The 23,035-nt window shown below is 42.0% G+C and overlaps 2 protein-coding genes across 3 annotated transcripts in view; one reads left to right on the top strand and one right to left on the bottom strand.

Annotated features, from left to right (window-relative positions):
- The window catches only part of gpc5a (glypican 5a), a 174,388-nt gene that overhangs the window by 64,392 nt on the left and 86,961 nt on the right, over nucleotides 1-23,035 (top strand). For both annotated transcript variants that reach the window (XM_085456169.1, XM_085456177.1), the window contains exon 7: nucleotides 11,771-11,891. In XM_085456169.1, the coding sequence (XP_085312295.1) occupies nucleotides 11,771-11,891 (121 nt within the window). The remainder of the gene's footprint in view (nucleotides 1-11,770; nucleotides 11,892-23,035) is intronic.
- On the bottom strand, nucleotides 12,404-22,847 carry LOC146718827 (uncharacterized). The gene is made up of 2 exons (XM_085464426.1): nucleotides 16,586-22,847; nucleotides 12,404-12,606 (listed from the first exon to the last, which is right to left on the bottom strand). Exon 1 carries the CDS (start codon nucleotides 22,845-22,847, stop codon nucleotides 17,019-17,021), a length of 5,829 nt encoding a protein of 1,942 aa, XP_085320552.1. The 3' UTR covers nucleotides 12,404-12,606; nucleotides 16,586-17,018.

Below are 23,035 nucleotides of genomic sequence, written 5' to 3'. Positions count from 1 at the left end.
AAGATGCACAAGAACTGGACTGAAAATCAGTGTCAACAGGTGAAGTGATGAATTTGAAATTTTTGGTTCAAAATATCATCAATATGTACAGAAGAGGTCAGGAGAGAGGTACAGCAGTGAGTGTGCACGGCCATCTGCAGAGCATGGTGCAGGCTGTGTCACTGGTTTTTGGGCTGCATTTCAGTCGGTGGTGTTGGGGATTTTGTCAAAACATATGGAAGTATGAATGCAGAAAAATACTGACAGTTTGTGATCCACCATGCAATACCATCTGGAAAGCTTCTGATTGGTAACAGCTTCATTTCTCAGCGTGACAGTGAACACTAAAAAGCATACCTGGATAGAAAAACATGCAATGAGACACTATCAGTAATGGATTGAGCTCCCCAGAGTCTTCACATTGTTGAAGCAGGGTGGGATCATCCTGACAGAGAATAGAACAAAAGGGGGCCAACGTCCAAAGAAGAGCTTTGAATGACCTTCAAAAAGCCTGGAGAAATATCCCTGAACAATATTTAAAGAAAGTACAAGAAAACATACCTAAGATAGTTCAGGCTGTGTTGAAGAGTGTTTTTGTTCTCATTTTCTCATCAGTAAAAGCCTGCGCATATGATATATGATATAGCTGTGTTTACGCTTTCTTGCTGTAGCCATTATAGCAGACTAACCCTTCCTAGCTCTGACAAACAGAGCCAGTTTTAAGAAATCTAACAGTCACCTCACTGATGATTAAAAAAACCAAACCCTGCAGAAATCACAGCAAGGACAATTACCAGCATCAGCCATCAGCCTCTGAACCGACACATCAAAAACACTGAAAGTATTTTGCGTGTCTTCCTGAGACTCTTGATCATTCGCTGGTTCCCTAAATTGGCACTCAGTCATCAAAAACTTTGAGAACTCCAGCTTTTGTGTGTTTGCTCCACTGCTGTTAGAGTGCACTTACACAGTCTGCCTTTTATTTTCTTTAGCCCTGGACAACTTTTTGTTTATAAATCCATAATTAATCTGTCTGTTCATATGAGCAGTTTCCAGTATCCAAGAGCAGTGTAAGTACAGATTTCTGACACAAAATGCCCATTAACCACTGACTGACTACCAGACCATATTAATTACTGCTGCCACATTGCTCAAACAGCTCTGTCTGGCTAATTCCATGGTGTCTCTCTGGCACAAGTCAATACAACTTCAAGGCTCAGGGCTTTCTAGTAATTGGAACAAACATGACAGTAGTGATGTTTGGAGCAAAATCTTTGCCTGAAGCACAGTTGACTGCTGTTGTATTATCCTCTTTGTCACAGTTCTCAGTAAAGGTACACAGTTTCAGATACACATACTGGCAAACCCCATAATCCCGATTATATTAATCCCTTCTGTCTGTCTGTGAAGGTTTTTGTCAATTAATTCATGAGTCAGTCAGAAGTAAATGTGACATTCTTGCAGATATTTGAAAGATCTTGACTGACTGTATGTGTTATGGAGCCTAAACATGTTCCTGTGTTATGTAGGATGTGTGGTAGTCTCGATGTAGTATTTAATTAGACTCTTCTGCCTTATTTTCACATCGAGTCTGCTTTGTGGTAACGAGCAGATGTTTGTTCGAGGCGCAGCCTTATTGTTGATTTTTATACATTAAACTGCATATGTTCGCTTGTTATGCCTGAAGTATTTTCTGTCCTGTTGAGCTTAAGTGGACAGGCTCCTTTGAAGTGCCGGGCTCCCCCAGATCTTCTCCACACTCGGCAATGAGCCAGAAGGACTTTTGTTCTCTTTGTGACAACTGAAAGGCAGGTATTGCCTTCTAGCCTACTAACTGCAGGCCTGCTTTGTTTCTCACTCAGCCAACCATGAACAGTGTGCGTGGTCTGCCTCCTTCGTCTCCTGGGATGCTGTCTTATTTATCGCCGTTATATAAAATACAATCATATATTATATGATTTTAAGACGGATGCTCAGCTGCAACCCGTGATTGATATCTCCGAGGCGTCAGAAGCATACTAATTGATCTAAAGTAGCTCGAGCAGCCTGTGACCTGCTAGTTAAACGATGAGTGTTTGGCAGTTATCACCAAACTGCTTCCAGAAATCACAACAAGTGGAGTGCTGTGCCTCAGTTTGCAGGAATTTTTTGAAAAATGAAGCTTAAAATGTAAATTAAGGACAAAAATAAATAAATAAAAGGAGCACCATTCTGAATTATGGCTGAATTATGAACCAACTCTCTTGACCAATAGAAATACAGATCTACAGTGCATCCAGCAGCATATACAACAGAGTGACATTTAAGGCGTTACTGCTCAGAATTTTCACTCAAGCCTACGGGTTAGTTCAACTATTTTGAGCTTCCTAGAGTGAATTTCAACTTAATATTAATGCCCCACTCACACTGGCCTACAGACCAGTAAACTGGAGAAAATGTCCATTCCCTGAACGGCTGCGTGTTTGCTGGAGGTTCCTGAAAGTTTCAAAGTAAAACTTTTTACCTTTTTAAATGTGTTGATTGCAGCTAGGGATGGGGATTGATCACTGTTTTGAGAGCCACCACCATCTCTAAGCAGCATATCAAAGGCATTACATTTGTGCAGATTAATTGCGTGCTGTGTGGTCAAATGTTTTTGTGCATGTTGGAGGCATTTCCCCCCTTTGTTGTGATCAGTGTTGGGGTTGTTACTCAAGAATGCATTTATTACACAGAACGCTTCTCTTTAAAGCATACTTAATGTATTAAGTACTTAATGTAATTAATGCAGTATGTTACTTAATTACTCCAAGGAGAAAGTAATTTGCTATTATACATGTTACATTATTTTTGCATGTCTCTGCAAAATGACCTGAAACCCGTGGTCTTATAATTATCAGTTGACAGTATAAAGCCTACAGTCCCACACACAACACAAATCCTATCCTAATGAGGACACACATATGATCTTTTTCTTTGGATTTAGGTATGAACACAAAGCCGACGGCACAAAGCAAAGATGAAAACCCACACAGAGGCTTTAACGGCTTTAAAATAGGTGGAAACAGAGGCTCCAGCCTGACTGCTCATCAGTTTGTTACCTGTTAAAGTTCAGGGTTTGGCTGCTGGGCTGGGGTCGACATTCACTCTGCTTTAACATCACTCTGGGTTTATGGCTAGCTTAGCGTTAGCATGTTGTCTGTGCAGGTGCTTGCGAAGAGCCGAAGTTGGGTTAGCAGCACGATGCAGTCGTTTTTGTCTTCACCACCGCTTTACTATCGCACTCTCGTCCTTTTGTGCAATAAAAGTAAAGTCCATATCCACGCTGTAGACTGTGCTGCTATTTTCCTCCTCCAACACATGAACTGAAATCAGATGATTGTAGCACACGCTCAAATAGAACCAATAATCGGGATCGACAGGCAGGCGGACTAAAAAATTCCAGGGAATTGAACTCCTGGGTTCTTGATTCCCATCCTTAGCTGCAGCGCTAAAGAACAATTCTTTAGATTTACATTTCTGGTTTGTGCCACACCTTTTTTTTTTTAAGTTTCAGTACCTCTCAGCCTTATACATGTGTTCAAGAAGAAAACAACTATTTGCACTTAACAAAAAAGCAAGATTAAAGTTAAAAAAAAATTGATACATTTTCATCAAGATTAATTTGAATCCAGGATGTTTGGAATTCAGGTCCTCAGGTCTACTATACTGAGTGTAAACTTCCAGCAGTGACGGATAAATCTGGTAATACGATGATCTGGGGCTTCATGAGCGCAAAAGGTGATTGCAGATGACATTTATAGAGATGCCTTTTGGTTATGTCTCCCAGTCTTGAGAAGCCTGGAAGGAGAAGAATATTACAGCTATGACCCAGCCAAGTATATTGCCTGAACTTATTTCCAGTAAACATCATTGAAGTTTTTTTAAAGCTTCCTGCAAAATCTCCTTCCATGCCAAAGTGAAGGCATTAAATTAGTCTTAACGTAAGATATAGATTTGAAGAGTTTCATTGAAAGGTCCCTGCGACCTGCATTTTTAATATAGTAAATGCAAATAGTTTTTAGCAATGCATTAGTCCTAAAGTAACCAGTAATGTTTTCTTCACCGAATCTTCATTAAGCTGTGGGAAGAAATATCCCCTTAGAAAAAAAGGCATGTTCTTTAAAATAAGATGGCTACATTCAGCCAAATTCTCGTCCAGTTTTTTATCACAGCCTTAATCAAAGGACAAAAAGGACCAAAATATGGGACATGGATTGCACAAAAGGAACGCATCAAATCACACACGGTGGCTTTTATCTGTTTTATGCAAGGCCCCGGTATTGTAGTGCACTGTGCTGCTGATGTCTGCAGAAGAGTCATGCTCCTCCTGTGCTGTGATCAGAGTAAATTACTTTGACGTACCTATCCTACTCTGTCCTGAAGTCAAGGAACAAAGCAAAAGAGGCCTGAGATTGCTTTGTTCTGGATGTGAATGTGTTGCACCTACAGTACAGTGTAGTTGAATGGGACAGGAATGGGAACCACGAATAGAATGATTGAAATTTTCAATCTAACCCTGAACAGCAGGGCGAGCAGAGATGAGATGCAAACCAAGCGTCCCTTTGGGGAGAGTGATATGGATTATAGGATCCTGCTGCTGGTCTACAGAGACACAGGCAATCGCTCAACTGTTTGATATCCTCCTGCAGGTTGTGTTTGGTGCTACGGTGTGCTTTTTTTTTTTTTTTTTTTTACTCACCCTGAAGAATATATGATGGCTATGATCAATGTTTTTATCTCTGACACTTTTTAAGGAGCTCACCTCTTATATTCTGGTGTTGCAACCTCCCGAGAGCCTTAGTGTTGCATTGCCAGCCGTGCAGCGTGTTACAAGAGATTGCATGCGTTTCAGGTTATGGATCCCAGTGGCATAATGAAATACATTTCTTAGTGAATGCTAGATGAGTTGACTCTGTGAGTATGTGTGTGGGTATGTATGGACATCCATTTTATATTAGAATCCATATTTAACTACATCCCAATTCAAGGATGTATGCAGATTTCACCTTCATGTTTTCTCATGCAGAAATGTAGCTGTCACATTTTCATTGGGTGGACGTGAGCACAGATGGCTCTGATGTAATCTCTTCAATATGCAGCCAATCAGAAAGAGGGAAAAAGACAGTATTATAGGTAATGAAGGGGGATTTTATGAGATTATCAAAGGCTACAAGTGCACGTGGACCTAGTAATCTTTCTTTAATACTGACTTTATTTTTTTTTACTTTTCCTGTGGACCTTTCACGGTAGGGCAGACCCAACAAGGACTTTTGTTCTTTCCACTTCCTACACACAATTTCAATCTCTGCAGGTGTGTCCAGGGATTAAACAAAGCTGGAAGCAGGTGGATCATAGTTATAGTGTACAAGATTCAGCTGCAGCTATAGTCCCAAAGCATGAAGCTGAGCTAACACAGCACTGCAGTTATTGGATATACAGTAGACGGATACATAAAATAGTTTTGGCCCATGACAGCTCGTACTGGCTCCTAGTGGAAGAGCTGGATGGATGAATGGAGAGGAGTGTGTCAACATGCAATACAAATTTGAAAATGTGATATATTAAATAGCGTTAAGAAGTCTAACTAATAAATAAAAACCCAAACAAACTTTAAAACCAAAGTGGAAACTTTTAGTAAATTGTTAGTTTACTTCCTACATGGTTACATGACCTCCTTTACTTTTGTCACTGTTGCATTTTTGATGCTGTTGAAGTTTTTTTTTTAATGCCGCCGATGGCTGATGGACACAGAAGCGTCTGCGTAGCCCTCGCGTGGATTTATCACAGCAGCTCCTACAAAGACACCAACATCACATGTGAACTCCAGCGAGGTGTCTGTGCTGTCTCAGGCTGCCTACAGAGGAGTGCGCTGCTGGTTATAGACATTGAATTTTGCAGGAGTAAATTTAACACAACAATTTAGATGTATTTATTTATTTTTTGCTTTTAAAGCCATTTGGTAAAAAAACCCCAAAGGTCTCAAAGTGCTGGATCCCATTATTGTAAAACAGCCGTGTGCTTCTGAATGACGTTTTTTTTGTTTTTCAAAAGATGATGTTAAGTACCCGGAGCAAAAATCAATTTTTGTTGTGGTTCATAGTAAAAATTGTGAGCACGCAGACAACAAAAGCTGGAAGAGCTGTTTTAAAAGGAATCAATTTTATCCACGTGCAAAAGGTGTTTGCTGATGAGTTCGTGTCAAACACTGCTCGCCTCCCGATTAGACTGTTTGCCTGATAGCTTATTTATGCATCGGTAATTACATGGTGTGCAAGGAGTGCTGACAATGACCGCCCTACCAAAATCCCCTTTATTTATATCACGTCATCCTTTGCATGAGGAACAATATGATTCTTCTAACTTTTGATATTATAATTTATTTTTAAGAGATTAATGACATGACGAATGCATGATGGAGAATCTTTGAGGTTCATTTTGTTATTTGGATGTTTTAATAGCTCTATTGTCCACATATTTTAAATGTTGACTTTGACATTTCTTTGTAAGCTGCTGTCAGAAGACAGACAGCAGAGAGACTACGTGAAGACAAGAAAGAATGCAGAAACAAAAAAATATGTTGATAATGTAATTAGAATGATAACAGTGTAACTGCTGATTAAAAGTAAAGAAGGGGCATGGATTGGCCAGCATTTCTTCTCAAACTAATTACATTTAGAGGCTCTGATTTGCAGGTAATTAATCTTAAAATTGCTTCTTGACTAAATTTGAATTGTGTCGTCACCTTTGCATTTAAATAACTAAGGCCTTTTTTCTTTTAAAAAAAGAGTATTTTTTTGTGACCTTGGGTTTCTTGATGATCACACTCAGCTGGAGTTTGCCGCCACCTCAGCAGCATGCTTGCGTCTTCTGTTTTATTTTTAACTCTCGAGCACTGAAGTTCAAAGCGATCGCCCGGGTCGGCACCTCATTCTGTGTCGGATGACAAGCTCAAAGAGCTCAGCAATTGTTCAGCAATGACTGACTTTACCTTGATCTACCAGTTTGACTGAATGATACACTGTAAATTGAGATGTGAGTGAATTGTGTCCAGTCAGAAGCATTACAGCTGACAGACTGCAGTCAGGCTAAAGAATGAGGAGTCCTTGAGGTAAACTGAAGCCTATTACCAAGCTATGACAACAATGAACGGCTTTAAAACAAGGGCCGATGTTGTATGCTGAACAGCTATATTGCTACATATTCGTTTCATTTCTATGAGGATTCATACAGGCTATAGTTTTCATAAACCATAAATGCGATAGCCGCTTAGATACATATGAGCATCTGCACAAATGTGCAGTGAATGATGTTTTCTTCCATACCACAAATCCCTCTTTAACCTCAGGGTATGGCTGCAAAGTAATTCTACTGTCACCTTAGTGTGAATTCAGAATATTTATCATTGTTTAGTATTACTTGCCATTAGAAGACACGATGATATTAGAATTTTCTTCCAGTGTGAAAGTTTCTGCTGTTACTGCTGACAGTACTTTTTGATACTTTATTTAATTAAACTTTAAGTACCAATATTACAATGTTCACACATTGTAATATTGTGTTAAGGTTATATGTTTTCATATAAGGTGGTTTTCATATGAATTTTCATTCAGCTCTGTCACTATAAAGCAACACTTGTGTTTGCTAGTAGAACTGTAAAATGTGCTTAAATTGAACGTGAAAATACGTGATGGAGAAAATTCCCTGATATATTATTGACTTTTTATTACTACATTTTATTGCATTTTATAAGTCAATAAGGTATATTTCCCAACTACTTATGAAGATAAATAGAATGTAAAGTTTTTTCTTGTCTTATTTGATTAGTCTCTGTATTCTATGCTGTAGATTTATTTTCTCTGCTGCAGTAACTGTTAAAACTAGGCAGTCTTTTGAGCTCATTTCTTCATATTTTGCTGGGAAAATGGGAAGTTGGTGCAGATATTAATTGAAATGTGCATGGAAATACAGTAAATAAGAAAAAAAACAGAGTTTGTTCAATTCTAACAAGCTGGAAAGTCAGTATTTGGTGTGACCACATTTATTCTTCAACACAGCCTGAACTCTCTTAGGTAAGCTTTCTTGTAATTTCATCGAGTAGTCTTCAGGAATAGTTCTCCAGGCTTCTTGAAGGACATTTAAAGCACTTATTTTGATGTTGGCTGCCTTTTGTTCTGTTCTTTGTCAAGATGATCCCACCCTGCTTCAAAAATGTTAGCATCTCATCTGAGAGGCCAATCAATGAGTGTTGATGCTTAACAATGAAGCTGTTGCTAATCAGACGCTTTCCAGATGGTATTTCATGGTGGATCACAGTCTAATGGTACTTTTCTGTGTTCATAATCATTTTTGACAATATTCCCAACACCACTGGCTGAAATGCAGCTCCAAACCAGGTTTTATACACTCACAGTGTCCTCTCCTCCTCTGTACATATTGATGACGATTTAAACCAAACATTTCAAATGTGGATTCATTACTCCATCAGACTTAGTGGGTGGCTGTAGCTCAGGTGGCAGAGCAGGTCAGCCCCTAATCAGAAGGTCGGTGGTTCGATCCCAGGCTGCATCCTGGCTGCATGCCAAATATCCTTGGGCAAGATACTAACCCCATGTTTGCCTACTGGTGGTGGTCAGAGGGCCCGGTGGCGCCTGTGTCCGGCAGCCTCGCCTCTGTCAGTGCACCCCAGGGCAGCTGTGGCTACAATGTAGCTTGCTATCACCAGTGTGTGAATGACTGAATGTAGTGTAAAGTGCTTTGGGGTCCTATGGACTAGAAAAGCGCTATACAAATGCAGGCCATTTACCATTTACCTGTAGTCACTGATTTTCAGGTCAGTTCTTGTGTAATTTGGCACACCTCAGCCTTTTCTGCCTGTTTCCCTTCCTTAAGAAGGAACAGCCATCCTTCCACTGAGACCATTTCTGATGAGGCTTCAGTGAACAGCTGAAGGATCATCTCCCAGGCCCTGTGTGAGGTCTTTGCTGGATTTTGTTTTATTCCTTAGAAACATGACTTTTAGATATTGCTCGTCTGCTGTAGATAGATTTTTTTTAAGGATTGCCTCTTCTTTTGCTCTCCACTTGTCGAGCTTTTTTAAGGACACCATGCTGGGATTTTCAGCCAAGTTTTCAAGTTTCAGCTAACAGCTGAAAACTGATATTTTCTTGCAAAAAACACTGTTTTATTCAAACTGTGTCATCTTTGGCATTTTTGTAGATACACTAAAGAGACAGGAAGAAATTATATGCTAATAACAAAGTGCCCAAAGACACAAAATAAAATAGATTTTTCCTAGAACTAGTTCTCACAACCACTTAAAAAAAATCAAAGAAAACAAAATATAAAGAAATGAGAGGTGGCTCAAGACTTTTACATAACACTGCAGCTCATCAGATGTCATTATGAGGCAAGGTATAGCACAATTCAACAACAAGGTGATTCAAAGTGCTTTACAGAGACATTAGAAACAAAAACAAATAAAAAGCATGATTTAAAATTGATTAAAACAAGCAAACAAACTAACTAACTAATTAACAAACAAACAAACAAACAAACAAAACAGTATATAAAATCCAGCCCGTTCTCACTCCCGAGGCATAACATGTCGATGTTTTGTCACGTCCCGCGGCGTTCCTGAGGAATGCGAAAGGAGACCTTCGGCGTTCTTATGGTACGCGGCGGGTTATGGCTGGAATCCAGTGCAATGACGCTCCCGCGGTAATAGGCGTTCCAGCCCTGTATTCCAGCCCTGTATTCCAGCCCTAAACCTAACCTTATCCCTAGCCCTAACCATAAGCGATTTGATGAAAAAGAGCGAACATGTGTAGATGGAGTCCAGACGGTTCTCATATTTCCTCTTTTTTCCGAGGTCGTCATTTAGGAACATGGTGGGTAGCCGAAAACGTAATATGTTGACGATTTGTCACCTAGCGTAAAATGTTACGCTTTGGGAGTGAGAACGTGTTTGATAAAATCAAAACAGATAAAATCAGAACAGTAGATAAAATCAGTGGTTAAATGTAAGTTTTGAAATTTAAGCTTAAAAGTGTGGATTTGGTGCTTTATTCAAATGCAGCTGAGAACAGGTGAGTCTTCAACCTGGATTTAAATAAACTGAGTATTTCAGCTGATCTGAGGCTTTCTGGGAGTTTGTTCCAGATATAAGGAGCATAAAAGCTGAATGCAGCTTCTCCGTGTCTGGTTCTGACTCTGCGAACTGATAAAAGACCGGATCCAGATGACCTGAGGGATCTGGAAGGTTCATACTGGGTCAGGAGGTCACTGATGTATTTTGGTCCCAAACCATTCAGAGCTTTATAGACCAGCATCAGAACTTTAAAGTCTATCCTCTGACGGACAGGCAGCCAGTGTATAGACCTCAGAGCTGGACTGATGTGGTCCACTTTTTTGGTCTTAGTGAGGATTCGAGCAGCAGAGTTCTGAATGAGCTGTAGTTGTCTGACTGATTTTTTAGGTAGACCTGTAAAGATGCTGTTACAGTAATCAAGCCTACTAAAGATGAATGCATGGACTAGTTTTTCCAGGTCCTGTTGAGACATCAGATCTTTTATCCTTGATATATTCTTGAGGTGATAGTAAGATGATTTTGTTATTGTCTTAATGTGTTTTTCTAAGTTTAGGTCTGCATCCATCACTACACCCAAATTTCTCGCCTGGTTTGTGGTTTTTAGATGTATAGATTGAAGTTCTCTGGTGACCTGTAATCATTTTTCTTTGGCGCCAAAGACTATTACTTCAGTTTTGTTTTTGTTTAGCTGGAGAAAATTTTTGGCACAACCAGTCATTAATTTCCTCAATGCATTTACCAAGAGCCTGTACAGGGCCTCGGTCTCCTGGTGACATTGTGATATATATTTGTGTGTCATCTGCATAGCTGTGATAGTTTATTTTGTTGTTCTTTATAATCTGTGCCAGTGGGAGCATGTAAATGTTAAACAGAAAGGGTCCCAAGATGGAACCTTGGGGAACTCCACATGTGATACTTGTCTGTTCAGATGTGAAGTTACCTATTGATTCAAAGTATTTCCTGTTTTCTAAGTATGTTTTGAACCGGTTTAGTACAGTTCCTGAAAGACCTGTCCAGTTCTCCAGTCGTTTGAGTAATATGTTGTGGTCAACTGTATCAAATGCTGCACTGAGATCCAGTAAGACTAAGAATGATATTTTTCTACTGTCTGTATTCAGACATATGTCATTAAACACTTTGGTCAGAGCGGTTTCAGTGCTGTGGTTCTGTCTAAAACCTGACTGGAAGGCATCATAGCAGTTATTCTGTTTTAAGAAGTAATTGAGCTGTTGAGAAACTGCTTTTTCAATGATCTTACTTAAAAATGGGAGATTTGAGATCGGCCTGTAGTTGTTCATTTGTGTCTTGTCAAGATTGTCCTTTTTCAGTATAGGTTTAATTACAGCAGTTTTTAGTGATTCTGGAAACACACCTGATATTAAAGAAAAGTTGACGATCTGTAACAGGTCTGACTCCAAAGTCTTTGAGACCTTTTTTTGAGCTGCATGGTTCTTGTGAGATGTGGTTCTGTCTGTAAACCAGCTGATGAAAATGTGTGAAATTGTTTCAATATGTTGGACATTATGCAAGACATGTAAACGCTGCACAGGTTAAAAAAAAGTGCTATAAAAACTATATTATATGAATTATCTGTGAAATGTACCTCACTGGTATTATTTAAAATGACTGGAAGATATCTGAATATATTTACAGACCCTCTGTCTTCTGTTCTTGTGTTCACAGCTACACTCTCCGTGTGGTCGGAAACGGAATCAAAGCTCAGATCGCCAACCCCGAAGTCAAAGTGAAAGGAGCTGACCCCGTCATAAATCAGATCATTGACAAGCTCAAGCACATCAATCAGGTAAGAGCCGCCAATGCTTTGTACATATTTACACAGGATTTTATGATTTCATCATTAAACGGGTCTCTCCCTTCCTTTAAAGTCGACATCCCCACCCCTCGTTCTGTCAGACATATGGGAACTGCCTCCTGAGGCAATCTGGTAATTCTCTGTGCTTCTCGGCACCTTTATGAGACATTACGGTAGGCGTCCTTTGTTAGCTGCTCGTAAAGCTGAAGGCCTCAACCTTTGATTCTCAACAAATTAATTCATTTATATCATCCTTCATATTACCGGTAAGCACTGGCTTATTGAAAACTATTCTCAAATGCAAAATCATTTCTAGGCAATGAATGGGAAAAAAAATCAATCATTACACGTTTAGAAACCCATTTGATCCGCTTTGTGTGTCCTTATATTTACACAATTCTTTTTCTGCTCTTTGTCAAAATCAATGTAGCTTTTCTATCACCCCCTCTGCTTTTATGCACGTTTGTGCTGCTGTGGCTCCTTTCAGTGCTGTTTACCTCTGACGATGATGAGATTAGAACAGTTTACGGGAGCACTCTCTTCTGCAGCTCCAATAACAGCTGCCATAGCTTCCCTTTGGGTTGTTCCACTGCAGCAGTGGCAGCTTCACATGTCTGTTGCTTTGGTTTCCCAAGTGGCAGGCTGAAGGCCAGGTCATCTCTCTTGACCTCATGCTGGCACCCCCTCTCTGACTAATTCACACCATCTGTGGGATGTCAGAACACATAAATCTATATCATAACCATTTGAGAGTCCCTGATCTGCCTCGTTGACATTCACTATGTATTTATCTTTTGGTGTGTGCCTTTTTGCTGCTGGCATCTTAAATGTGCTTCTTACCTTGTGGTTCTGTGAATGTTTTATTTAATGGAGAAAGACTCAGAAATTGTTTTTCTGCTGCCAAGTAAGTATGAAACGGATGATCAGCGGCTGAGCCTATATTATGCAGTCATTCATAATCCCCGGAGTTAATGTAACTTGAAATCCTATATGTAGCACACTCGGCTATTTTAGCACACTTTTTTGGGTTTTTTTTTGTCAGTCTGCTGTCTTTGACTCAGCCAGAATTAAAAACCAAACGATGATCAGCGTTTTGCTCATTGAATCCTCTGTATCTCTGTCAGTTTGCAAGATTGATCTTCAGTAATATCATCAACTTCATGACATATGGCTAAAGATTTGTGTCTAACGGTGGCACATTTGTTTTATGAAATCTTTATTTCATCAGCCAGTCTCATTAAGATTCTCTCTCGGGTGTCTGTTTTACAAGAGAGACCTAAGGATGAGAAGCATTCATAAGGAAACGATTATCAAACGGAACAACAACACAATAAACAGAAACATTGGCGACAGTTGCAAGAACCACGCTGTACTTTTGTCTTTGCAAAAACACACCGCTTAAATCTGCAGTCATTTTTGGCAGTAAATTGTTTTGGTCATTTGACTCCATTAAAAGTCAATTAAAAGTCAGAAAGAGTCTTAAAAATAGCCAGAATTAAGCACACTCTAACAGATCTGCATGTAGGAGTCATTTGAGCTAAGCACATTTAATCTTCAAATATGTTCATGTTTGAAATGTTGCAGAAATTTTTGGCTCTCTGTGCAGTGCATAAAAAAAATGGCATACATGTAGTTTGACACCGAGGCAGCACGATGGTCAGTGTTGCCTCGTAGTGAGAAGGTCCTGGGTTCGAAGCCAACATCTGTGTGGAGTTTGCATGTTGTACCCAAAGACATGCAGTTAGTGAGGTTAACTGGTGATTCTAACTTGCCCATAGGTGTGAATGTGAGTGCTGTTTGTCTCTCTGTGTGTTACGTTCCAGCCCCCTCCCTGCGATCCTGAATTGGATAAGTGGAAGAAAATGAATAGATAGTAAGAAAGCCTAAATAGACCTTAAGGGATCTCTAATTAAGGGATTAGATCACCTTTTGAAATCAATATACCGGTCAGCATCCATCTCTCATTGTAAAGAGGCAAAAGTGAAAGCAGAACTGGTGGTAGCCATGGGGTTCTGCAGCACTTTGATCGATACAAACAGCTATGTCTGCAATTTTTTTTCCACTGTGCAGAAAGCCAAATATTTTCAGCAACATTTCAAATATGAGTATATTTGAGGATTTGCTGTTTAGCTGCTTCAGATGACTCCTACATGCAGATTAATTCGTTAGTTTACGTTTAATTTTGATTGTTTTTACAGTCTTACTGACTTTTAATTGACTGGTAATGTAGTCGTTGGCAGCTTCCCTAATTAAGCCAGTGAGTTGCCATCTTTTCCAGTTTTAGCTTCTACTGCATGCACATATATACCTACATGTTACATCACTGTTATGTTACCCCAGAGCAGGAAATCTGTGTGAAGTCAGTTGGTCTTACAGCATGTCACGTTGCTCAAACAGGCTTTTTGCAATGCCATTTGGAGGTCTGCTGCTCACGTTTCCCCTGGCCTTCCATGCAACCTTGTGAAAGTGCTGGGTGTTGTTTAAGGGGGTCTTCACTGCTGTCCTCAGGTTTTACCCCCAATTTACATACATAAGGAGAGGTGGGCCCAGAACAGACCCATACTGCCTAGAATACTTTATATTTGGCAGTTTATAAACTGACCATAACTGTAGTTCAGGCCCGCCCGAAAGTCAAGTGAACCCTAACAACTGCAGTGCACCAGCTGATAACTGCTGATAATGCACATACAGTGGGGCAAAAAAGTATTTAGTCAGCCACCGATTGTGCAAGTTCCCCCACTTAAAATGATGACAGAGGTCAGTAATTTGCACCAGAGGTACACTTCAACTGTGAGAGACAGAATGTGAAAAAAAAATCCATGAATTCACATGGTAGGATTTGTAAAGAATTTATTCGTAAATTAGGGTGGAAAATAAGTATTTGGTCACCTCAAACAAGGAAAATCTCTGGCTCTCAGACCTGTAACATCTTCTGTAAGAAGCTTTTCTGTCCCCCACTCGTTACCTGTATGAATGGCTCCTGTTTGAACTCATCATCTGTATAAAAGACACCTGTCCACAGCCCCAAACAGTCAGACTCCAAACTCCGCCATGGCCAAGACCAAAGAGCTTTCGAAGGACACCAGGAAAAGTATTGTAGACCTGCACCAGACTGGGAAGAGTGAATCTACAATAGGCAAGCAGCTTGGTGTGAAAAAATCAACTGTGGGAGCAATCATCAGAAAATGGAAGACATACAAGACCACTGATAATCTCCCTCGATCTGGGGCTCCACGCAAGATCTCATCCCGTGGGGTCAAAATGATCATGAGAACGGTGAGCAAAGATCCCAGAACCACACGGGGGGACCTGGTGAATGACCTGCAGAGAGCTGGGACCAAAGTAACAAAGGTCACCATCAGTAACACACTACAACGGCAGGGAATCAAATCCCGCAGTGCCAGACGTGTTCCGCTGCTGAAGCCAGAGCATGTCCAGGCCCGTCTGAAGTTTGCCAGAGAGCACATGGATGATACAGCAGAGGATTGGGAGAATGTCATGTGGTCAGATGAAACCAAAGTAGAACTTTTTGGTATAAACTCAACTCGTCGTGTTTGGAGGAAGAAGAATACTGAGTTGCATCCCAAGAACACCATACCTACTGTGAAGCATGGGGGTGGAAACATCATGCTATGGGGCTGTTTTTCTGCCAAGGGGACAGGACGACTGATCCGTGTTAAGGACAGAATGAATGGGGCCATGTATCGTGAGATTTTGAGCCAAAACCTCCTTCCATCAGTGAGAACTTTGAAGATGAAACGAGGCTGGGTCTTCCAACATGACAATGATCCAAAACACACCGCCCGGGCAACAAAGGAGTGGCTCCGTAAGAAGCATTTGAAAGTCCTGGAGTGGCCTAGCCAGTCTCCAGACCTCAACCCCATAGAAAATCTGTGGCGGGAGTTGAAAGTCCGTGTTGCTCGGCGACAGCCCCAAAACATCACTGCTCTCGAGAAAATCTGCATGGAGGAATGGGCCAAAATACCAGCTACTGTGTGTGCAAACCTGGTAAAGACCTATAGTAAACGTTTGACCTCTGTTGTTGCCAACAAAGGTTATGTTACAAAGTATTGAGTTGTATTTTTGTTATTGACCAAATACTTATTTTCCACCCTGATTTACGAATAAATTCTTTACAAATCCTACCATGTGGATTCATGGATTTTTTTTTCACATTCTGTCTCTCACAGTTGAAGTGTACCTCTGGTGCAAATTACTGACCTCTGTCATCATTTTAGGTGGGGGAACTTGCACAATCGGTGGCTGACTAAATACTTTTTTGCCCCACTGTAGGCTTGTGGATCAGCTGATACCATTCTGTGCATCCAGCTGGCGAGTCTTATATAAGTTACTTATTTAAGCTGCTGAAAACCTTATGCTGCCCTCACAACACGTGACCATATGAAGCTAGACAGCTAGCGAACAAAATAGAGGAGATCTTCCACACAAGGCTTGCCTTTCTTGCTTTTAATGAAGATCCTTTAAAGCCTTATCTCTCTCAAGGCTTCTCCTTGCTATTTCTCATTTGTAACTGAAACATACAGAAAATGAAAATAAATTGCTAGCTAACACACATCTTAACAAACTTACTGATTAGCCTAGCTTAACACGTGCGTTACATTAGCATCGCAGTTCACTCCATGTAAACACATATAAAAGTTATCTCTGAACATATTAATACTCACAAAGACGAACGTTTCCCAAGGTACAAGCGTGTAGGGCACTCTTAGCGTGTACATGAACTCGTTCACTCTTTTAATACTGCCGAAGCACTTTTCACGGCATTAACGGAGAAAATACGTCAAAGATAGGTTAATGATCAGAGCGCTCCCTCGCTCCCATTTCCGCACATAGAATACAAAGATCACTTGTGATAACGATGTCTCACTCTGAGCAAATTACGAACCCATACATTTTAACTGTTTTTAGCATGAATCACTTATAATATTTCTTAACTTTGAACTTATTTATCACTTTGCTTATGTAACTTAATCAGACTATGCACTAACTACTGACTTTTGACCAAAAGGCATAACACTCCCCGCTTGATATACACACATTATATCACAATAAACATCAATACAACATATTCAAACATCATTTAGCATTGAAGAATATTCATTCAGTCTCTGCAAGCAAAACAACAATCTCTGAAACTGGTCTGAGAAACATTTTAACAGTCCCATCTTTTACAGTCCGCACTTCCACTTTTCGGACCTTCTTGTCGCTGCTGGGGAATGTTTTTACTATTAGTCCCATGGGCCATTCGTTCCTGCTGGCTTGGGGGTCCTTTAGCAGGACCACATCTCCTTGTTTGACATTAGGTCTAGTCTCTGTCCATTTTGCACGACTTTGTAAGGTGGACAAATATTCTCCTTTCCACCTTTTCCAAAAAGTGTCAGCGAGGAGTTGAACATGTTTCCATTGTTTCCCAAACAGCTGCCCTGATGAGAAGTTCCCAAGTGGGGCGGACACAGCACTCATCTTCTGCGTTAGTAGCACTGCTGGAGTGAGTACTGCAGGACTGTCAGGGTCGGTGGATATGGGAACAAGAGGCCTTGCATTAATAATTGCCATCACCTCGGCCATGAAGGTGCACAACACTTCATGAGTAAGACGTGTTTGTTCAGTTCGTAACAACATTGCATCCAGAATGCGCCTGGCAACGCCTATAAGGCGCTCCCACGAGCCTCCCATATGAGACGCATGAGGGGGATTGAAAGTCCAAACACACCCTCTCTCTTGCAGGTACTTTCCTACTGCTTTGTTTCCTGAGTTTAGGTCTAATTCCTTACAAGCGCCCACAAAATTCGTGCCTCTGTCCGAGCGCAGAAACTTGGCCGGGCCCCGAATAGAGAAGAGCCTTCTTAATGCATTGATAAAACTATCAGCAGACATAGTCTCTATCAGTTCGATATGCACAGCCCTAGTTGACATGCATGTGAATAACACAGCCCAACGTTTGTTCTGGGAACAACCACCTCTTGTACGACGCGTCACAATAGTCCATGGCCCAAATACATCTAGGCCTACAGTGGTAAAGGGTGGTTCAGGGGTGACTCGGTCTGCAGGCAAGTCTGCCATTTTCTGGATCTGCATTTTGCCTCGCAACTTGCGACATGTGACACACCGATGAATGACAGATGACACAAGCCGCTTCCCTCCAATTATCCAGTACCCAGCACCACGGATAGCTCCTTCAGTTATGTGTCTTCCTTGATGAGCCACTCGTTCATGATAGTGAGTTACAATTAGCATGGCGATGTGGCTGGTAGATGGGATAATCAGAGGGTGCTTTTCATTCTCTGTGAGATCGGCAGCGGAAAGACGTCCACCGACTCGTAAGAGACTGTCTTTGTCCACTACAGGATTGAGCTTTTTGAGTGCATCAAATATGCCACTGACCTTCCTTCCTTCTTTAATGTTTTCAAGCGTCCCTTTGTAAGCTTCTTGTTGGACGGCTCGAATAATGACTGCTTGGGCTCGGGTGAGTTCTTGGACGCTCGGTGTCTCACTGAAACCTTTCCATCCCCTTTGTCCACTTGTCTTTTGTGCAAAGGATGTAACTACATGAATGAGTCTGGCTATGACTCTGCAAAGAGTGATCCAGTTTGAGTACTTTTTGAAACGGTCAGAACCTAACTGTGGCTCTGCTACAGTAGTTTTCATTACTTTTATTTCCGGATGTATCTCTCTGTCTTTTTCAGGTTCGATGAGCGTGAAAGGACCAGTGTGTGGTTCTGTGTGTGGGTCAGAGTACAGAAAGGGTGGACCTGAGAACCAGGTACTGTTCTGCAGGTCTGCTGCTGGAATGAACCGAGTGGCCTGGTCAGCTGGATTTAACTCACTTGGTACATAATGCCATTGACTCGGATGGGTGGATGCTCTAATGCGCGTAACCCTGTTGGCAACATACATGTAGAATCGTCTGGAGGTGTTGTGTATGTACCCCAACACAATCCTACTGTCTGTGTAAAAAGTCACATTGTCTACTTTAATGTCTAACTCGTCTCTGATGAGCTCAAACATTTCCACCGCGAGCACAGCAGCACATAGTTCCAGGCGTGGTACAGTGTGTGCGGGGCGGGGTGCGAGTTTAGACTTCCCCATCACAAACCCAGTATGACACTGTCCTTCACTGTCAACTGTACGCAGATAGACTACTGCACCTATAGCGACAGTGGAGGCATCACAGAAAATGCAAAGTTCTTTCACTTTCGTTGTGCTTAACGTACCTGGGCTGTAGCACCTTGGTATTTGGAGGTTCTCAAGGGCTTGCAAAGAGTCTTTCCATAAGTCCCACCTCTCCTGTTTCTCAGGGGGTAAGAGTGTGTCCCAGTCTTTTCCATCAGATGACAGTTCCCTGAGTAATGCTTTGCCCTGCATTATTATGGGAGCAGCAAATCCCAAAGGGTCATAGAGGCTATTAACTGTCGACAATACTCCCCTCCGTTTGAATGGTTTGCTCTCATTTGACACCTGGTAAGTGAAGCTGTCAGATTGTAGGTTCCAACAGAGTCCCAAGCTTCTCTGAACTGGAAGAGGGTCTACTCCTAGGTCTAAATCTTTCAGGTCCTTTGCACGATCCTCAACAGGGAAAGCTTCCATGACTTGACTGCAGTTTGATGCCACCTTGTGGAGGCGCAAGTTAGACTCTGCCAACATGTTTTGCGTTCTTGTGAGCAGGTTGATTGCTTCCTCTGGCGTGGCGACTGATGTGAGACCATCGTCAACATAAAACTGACGCTCAACAAACTGTCTTGCATCAGATCCGTGTTCTCGTTCTCCCTGCTGTGCTGCCTGTCTCATGCAGTAGATGGCAACAGCGGGTGACGGGCTGTTTCCAAACACGTGGACCTTCATTCTAAACTCAACTATGCTCTTTGTAATGTCATTGTCCTCATACCACAGATAACGCAGATAATCTCTGTGGTCTTCGCGCACAACGAAGCAGTAAAACATTTGCTGCACATCGGCTGTCAGGGCTATGGGCTCTTTGCGGAAGCGCAACAGCACTCCCAATAGGGAGTTGTTCAAATCAGGTCCGCCAAGAAGCACTTGATTGAGCGAAATTCCGTCACATTCTGCACTTGAATCAAACACGACTCGTATTTGTTGTGGCTTCTGTGGGTGGTATACCCCAAACGTGGGCAGATACCAATGTTCTTTATTTAGTGGCAGAGGAGGGGCAGGCTCGGCTTGGTCGTTATCCAACATTTTCTGCATGAATTGGATGTAGTGATCTTTCATTTCTGGTCTCTTTTCCAAAGTCTTTCGGAGAGAGCAGAGGCGTTTTAGGGCTTGTTCTCGGTTGTCAGGGAGCCTCCTTCTCTGTGAGCGAAAGGGTAAAGGTGCAACCCAGCTGTTCTCTTGGTTTTGATAAACTTCACTGTCCATTATTGTCAGGAATGCTCTGTCGTCGATAGACATGGCTTGTTTGTTATCACCCTCAGATCTAACAAACACAGAGTGTCCCAAATCGTCTGTGATGCAGGTTGCATTCATAGTGACCCCATAATTCTCTTTAACGTGAATTGTGTTTGGGCAAGGCTCAAAATAGGATGCACGTCCATTATCTAAGGTGTGTGTTTTATAGACATTGACCTCTGACTGACTGTGCACTTTTCCTAGACACACCTCCCTCACAATAACCCAACCCAGGTCTAGCCTTTGGGCGTATGGTGCATCATTGGGTCCGTTGATTTGCTCACGTACCTTATGGACCCTGATGACGTCCCTTCCAAGGAGTAAAAGGATTGGGGCGTGGTGGTCGACAGGTGGGATGTTATCTGTCACTGGAAGAAGATGTGGGTGATGCTGGGCAATCTCTGGAGAGGGTATTTCAGATCTATTGTCCGGCACAGAGTCACATTCAATTAAAGGGGGTAGCTGGATGTTGACTTCTCCATCCAAAGACTCGAGGAAGAAGTTTACAGCTCTCCTACCTGAGGTTTGTTCTCTGCCAGAGCAAGTCTTTAAGGTGTATGGAGTGGGTTTGGCATTGATTTTGAAAAGGCTGAAAAACTCTGACTTAACCAGTGACCTGTTGGACTGATCATCTATTACTGCGTACATTTTTATAGCTCTCTCTTTTTGGCCTGCGGGATACACTTTGACCAAACTGATCTTAGAACATGAACGTGGGCTATCACCTTGGCCACATACCTCTGTGCACTTCGACTCGACTGAAGGTGAGCTCTCGATTTGCTCTTCATTGTCGTGGTTTCCTGGTGTAGTACTCTTAGGGGCAAGAGTAGGACCAGGATGCATTGCAGATAAGTGTTTGAGGCTGTCACATTCAATACACTTAACCATTGCTTTATAGTTTTTTGCAATGTGTTGGACAGACCCACAGCATCTGTAGCATATGTGGTGCTCTTTGAGATAGGCTTGTCTTTCTTCAATAGGTTTGTCTCTAAAGAGCTTACACTTTTTGAGTGGATGTGGTTTTTTGTGGATTGGGCACTGGCGATCCGGTTCCTCCATTTTCTTTGGACTGAGATTATTCTGGTCCGGCTCTGCCGTAATGTCCATTTTGTGTGCTGACACAGTAGGTTTGCGACTATATGACCTCAGTTTTTCTGTGGGAGAAGGGACATGGGTGTTGGCCTTGGACATAGCAAAGCTTGGGTCATTCCTCATTTTCGCTTGCCGCTGGACAAATTGTGTGAAAACTGAGAAAGGAGGAAATGACACACTATGAGTCTCCTTGTACTGTGTTCCTACAGTTGTCCACTTTTCCTGTAGGTTGAAGGGAAGTTTTTCCACTATTTGCCTGACTCCTCTAGCTGTGTCCAGGTAAGCAAGTCCTGGGAGTGCACCATCTTGTTTAGCACACTGTAGCTCCAATAAGATGTCACTAAGTTCCTGCAGCTTAACATTGTCTTTATTTGTTAGTTTAGGAAAGTCCTCTACCTTTTTTAAGAGTGCGTCCTCAATAGCCTCAGGTGAGCCGTAGCACTCTTCAAGGCGTTGCCAGACCATCTTCGCACCTGCAGCAGGATTGAGGGTGTGTACAGCACGAATGCGCTTAGCCTGTTCGGATGATGTTGGACCCAACCATTTTGTTAGCAAGTCTAATTCCTCTCTTGGAGACAAATTTAGGTCTTTGGTTGCGCTGATGAATGAGGTTTTCCATGCCCAATAGTTTTCAGGTTTGTCATCAAATTGCAAAAGACCTGTGCTAACTAGTTCTTTGCGAATTAGGTATTTTGCAAACTGTTGCATTTCACTTGATTCAGGTACGCAGTTGTTAAGGTTGGGGGTGTGCTTTGTGGAGTTGGACCAGTACGTGTCGACTACACATGTGTTCACTGTTTGCTCCTGTTTCCTTTCTCTATTTACAGGTGGTGTTTTCGTCTGAGTGTTGGTTATAAAAGGATTAGTTATTTGTGTACTGTCTTGTGCATCTACTTCATTGCAATTTCCTTTAGGAGGCTGTGCTGGGTCGTGCTGAGTGTCTGGGTAGAGTAACTCACATTGTTGTTGAACATATTCGTTAGTGCGTTGCACTGTACTGATGGGCTCAGCTTCCTCACAAAGTTCTCCGTAGAGCTCCCCGCTCTGAATCTCTGCTTCTTCATAGGCTGAGGCCTCTGCTTCAGCTGCGGCTATTGCTTTTTGGCACTGGAGGACATGTAGATGAGCATCCAGTTCAGCTCTCTGTTTCATTGCATTAGCTTCCTTTTCAGCGAAGGCCAGTTGAGCTCGTGCTGCTTGAGCTTTGGCATAGGCCCTTGCAGCTGCAGAAGCTGTTGATGAGGATGTCCGTTGAGAACGCCTTGTCGATGTTCTGGATTGCTGCGACTTGGTGTCGAATGGCTGAGACCGTTGCTGCGTTGTAGCTGGTTGAGTGGCGACGTCTGGTTGCTGTTCACCACCGGCTGCTTCGTCTAGCTCTTCAGCAGCGTAGTCTTTTAGGTAATTTCTTCCTGAGCGTAGACTCATGTTGCTTAAAGTAGCTCTGTATGTTTGAACCCGCTGAGTAGGCGTCTTTTCCTTCGTCTTTTTACTATGCTGCCCTCACGACACGTGACCATGTGAAGCTAGACAGCTAGCGAACAAAATAGAGGAGATCTTCCACACAAGGCTTGCCTTTCTTGCTTTTAATCAGGGGCGGAGCGTGGGGGTGGCTT

This window comes from Copadichromis virginalis, linkage group LG1 (genome assembly GCF_057382275.1).
Source record: "Copadichromis virginalis isolate Kocher_CV1m ecotype Utaka linkage group LG1, C_Virginalis_male_GT1.1, whole genome shotgun sequence".
NCBI classification, from domain to species: domain Eukaryota; kingdom Metazoa; phylum Chordata; class Actinopteri; order Cichliformes; family Cichlidae; genus Copadichromis; species Copadichromis virginalis.
The sequence above is the reverse complement of the archived record's forward strand: the minus strand, read 5'-3'. Positions and strand labels throughout refer to the sequence as shown.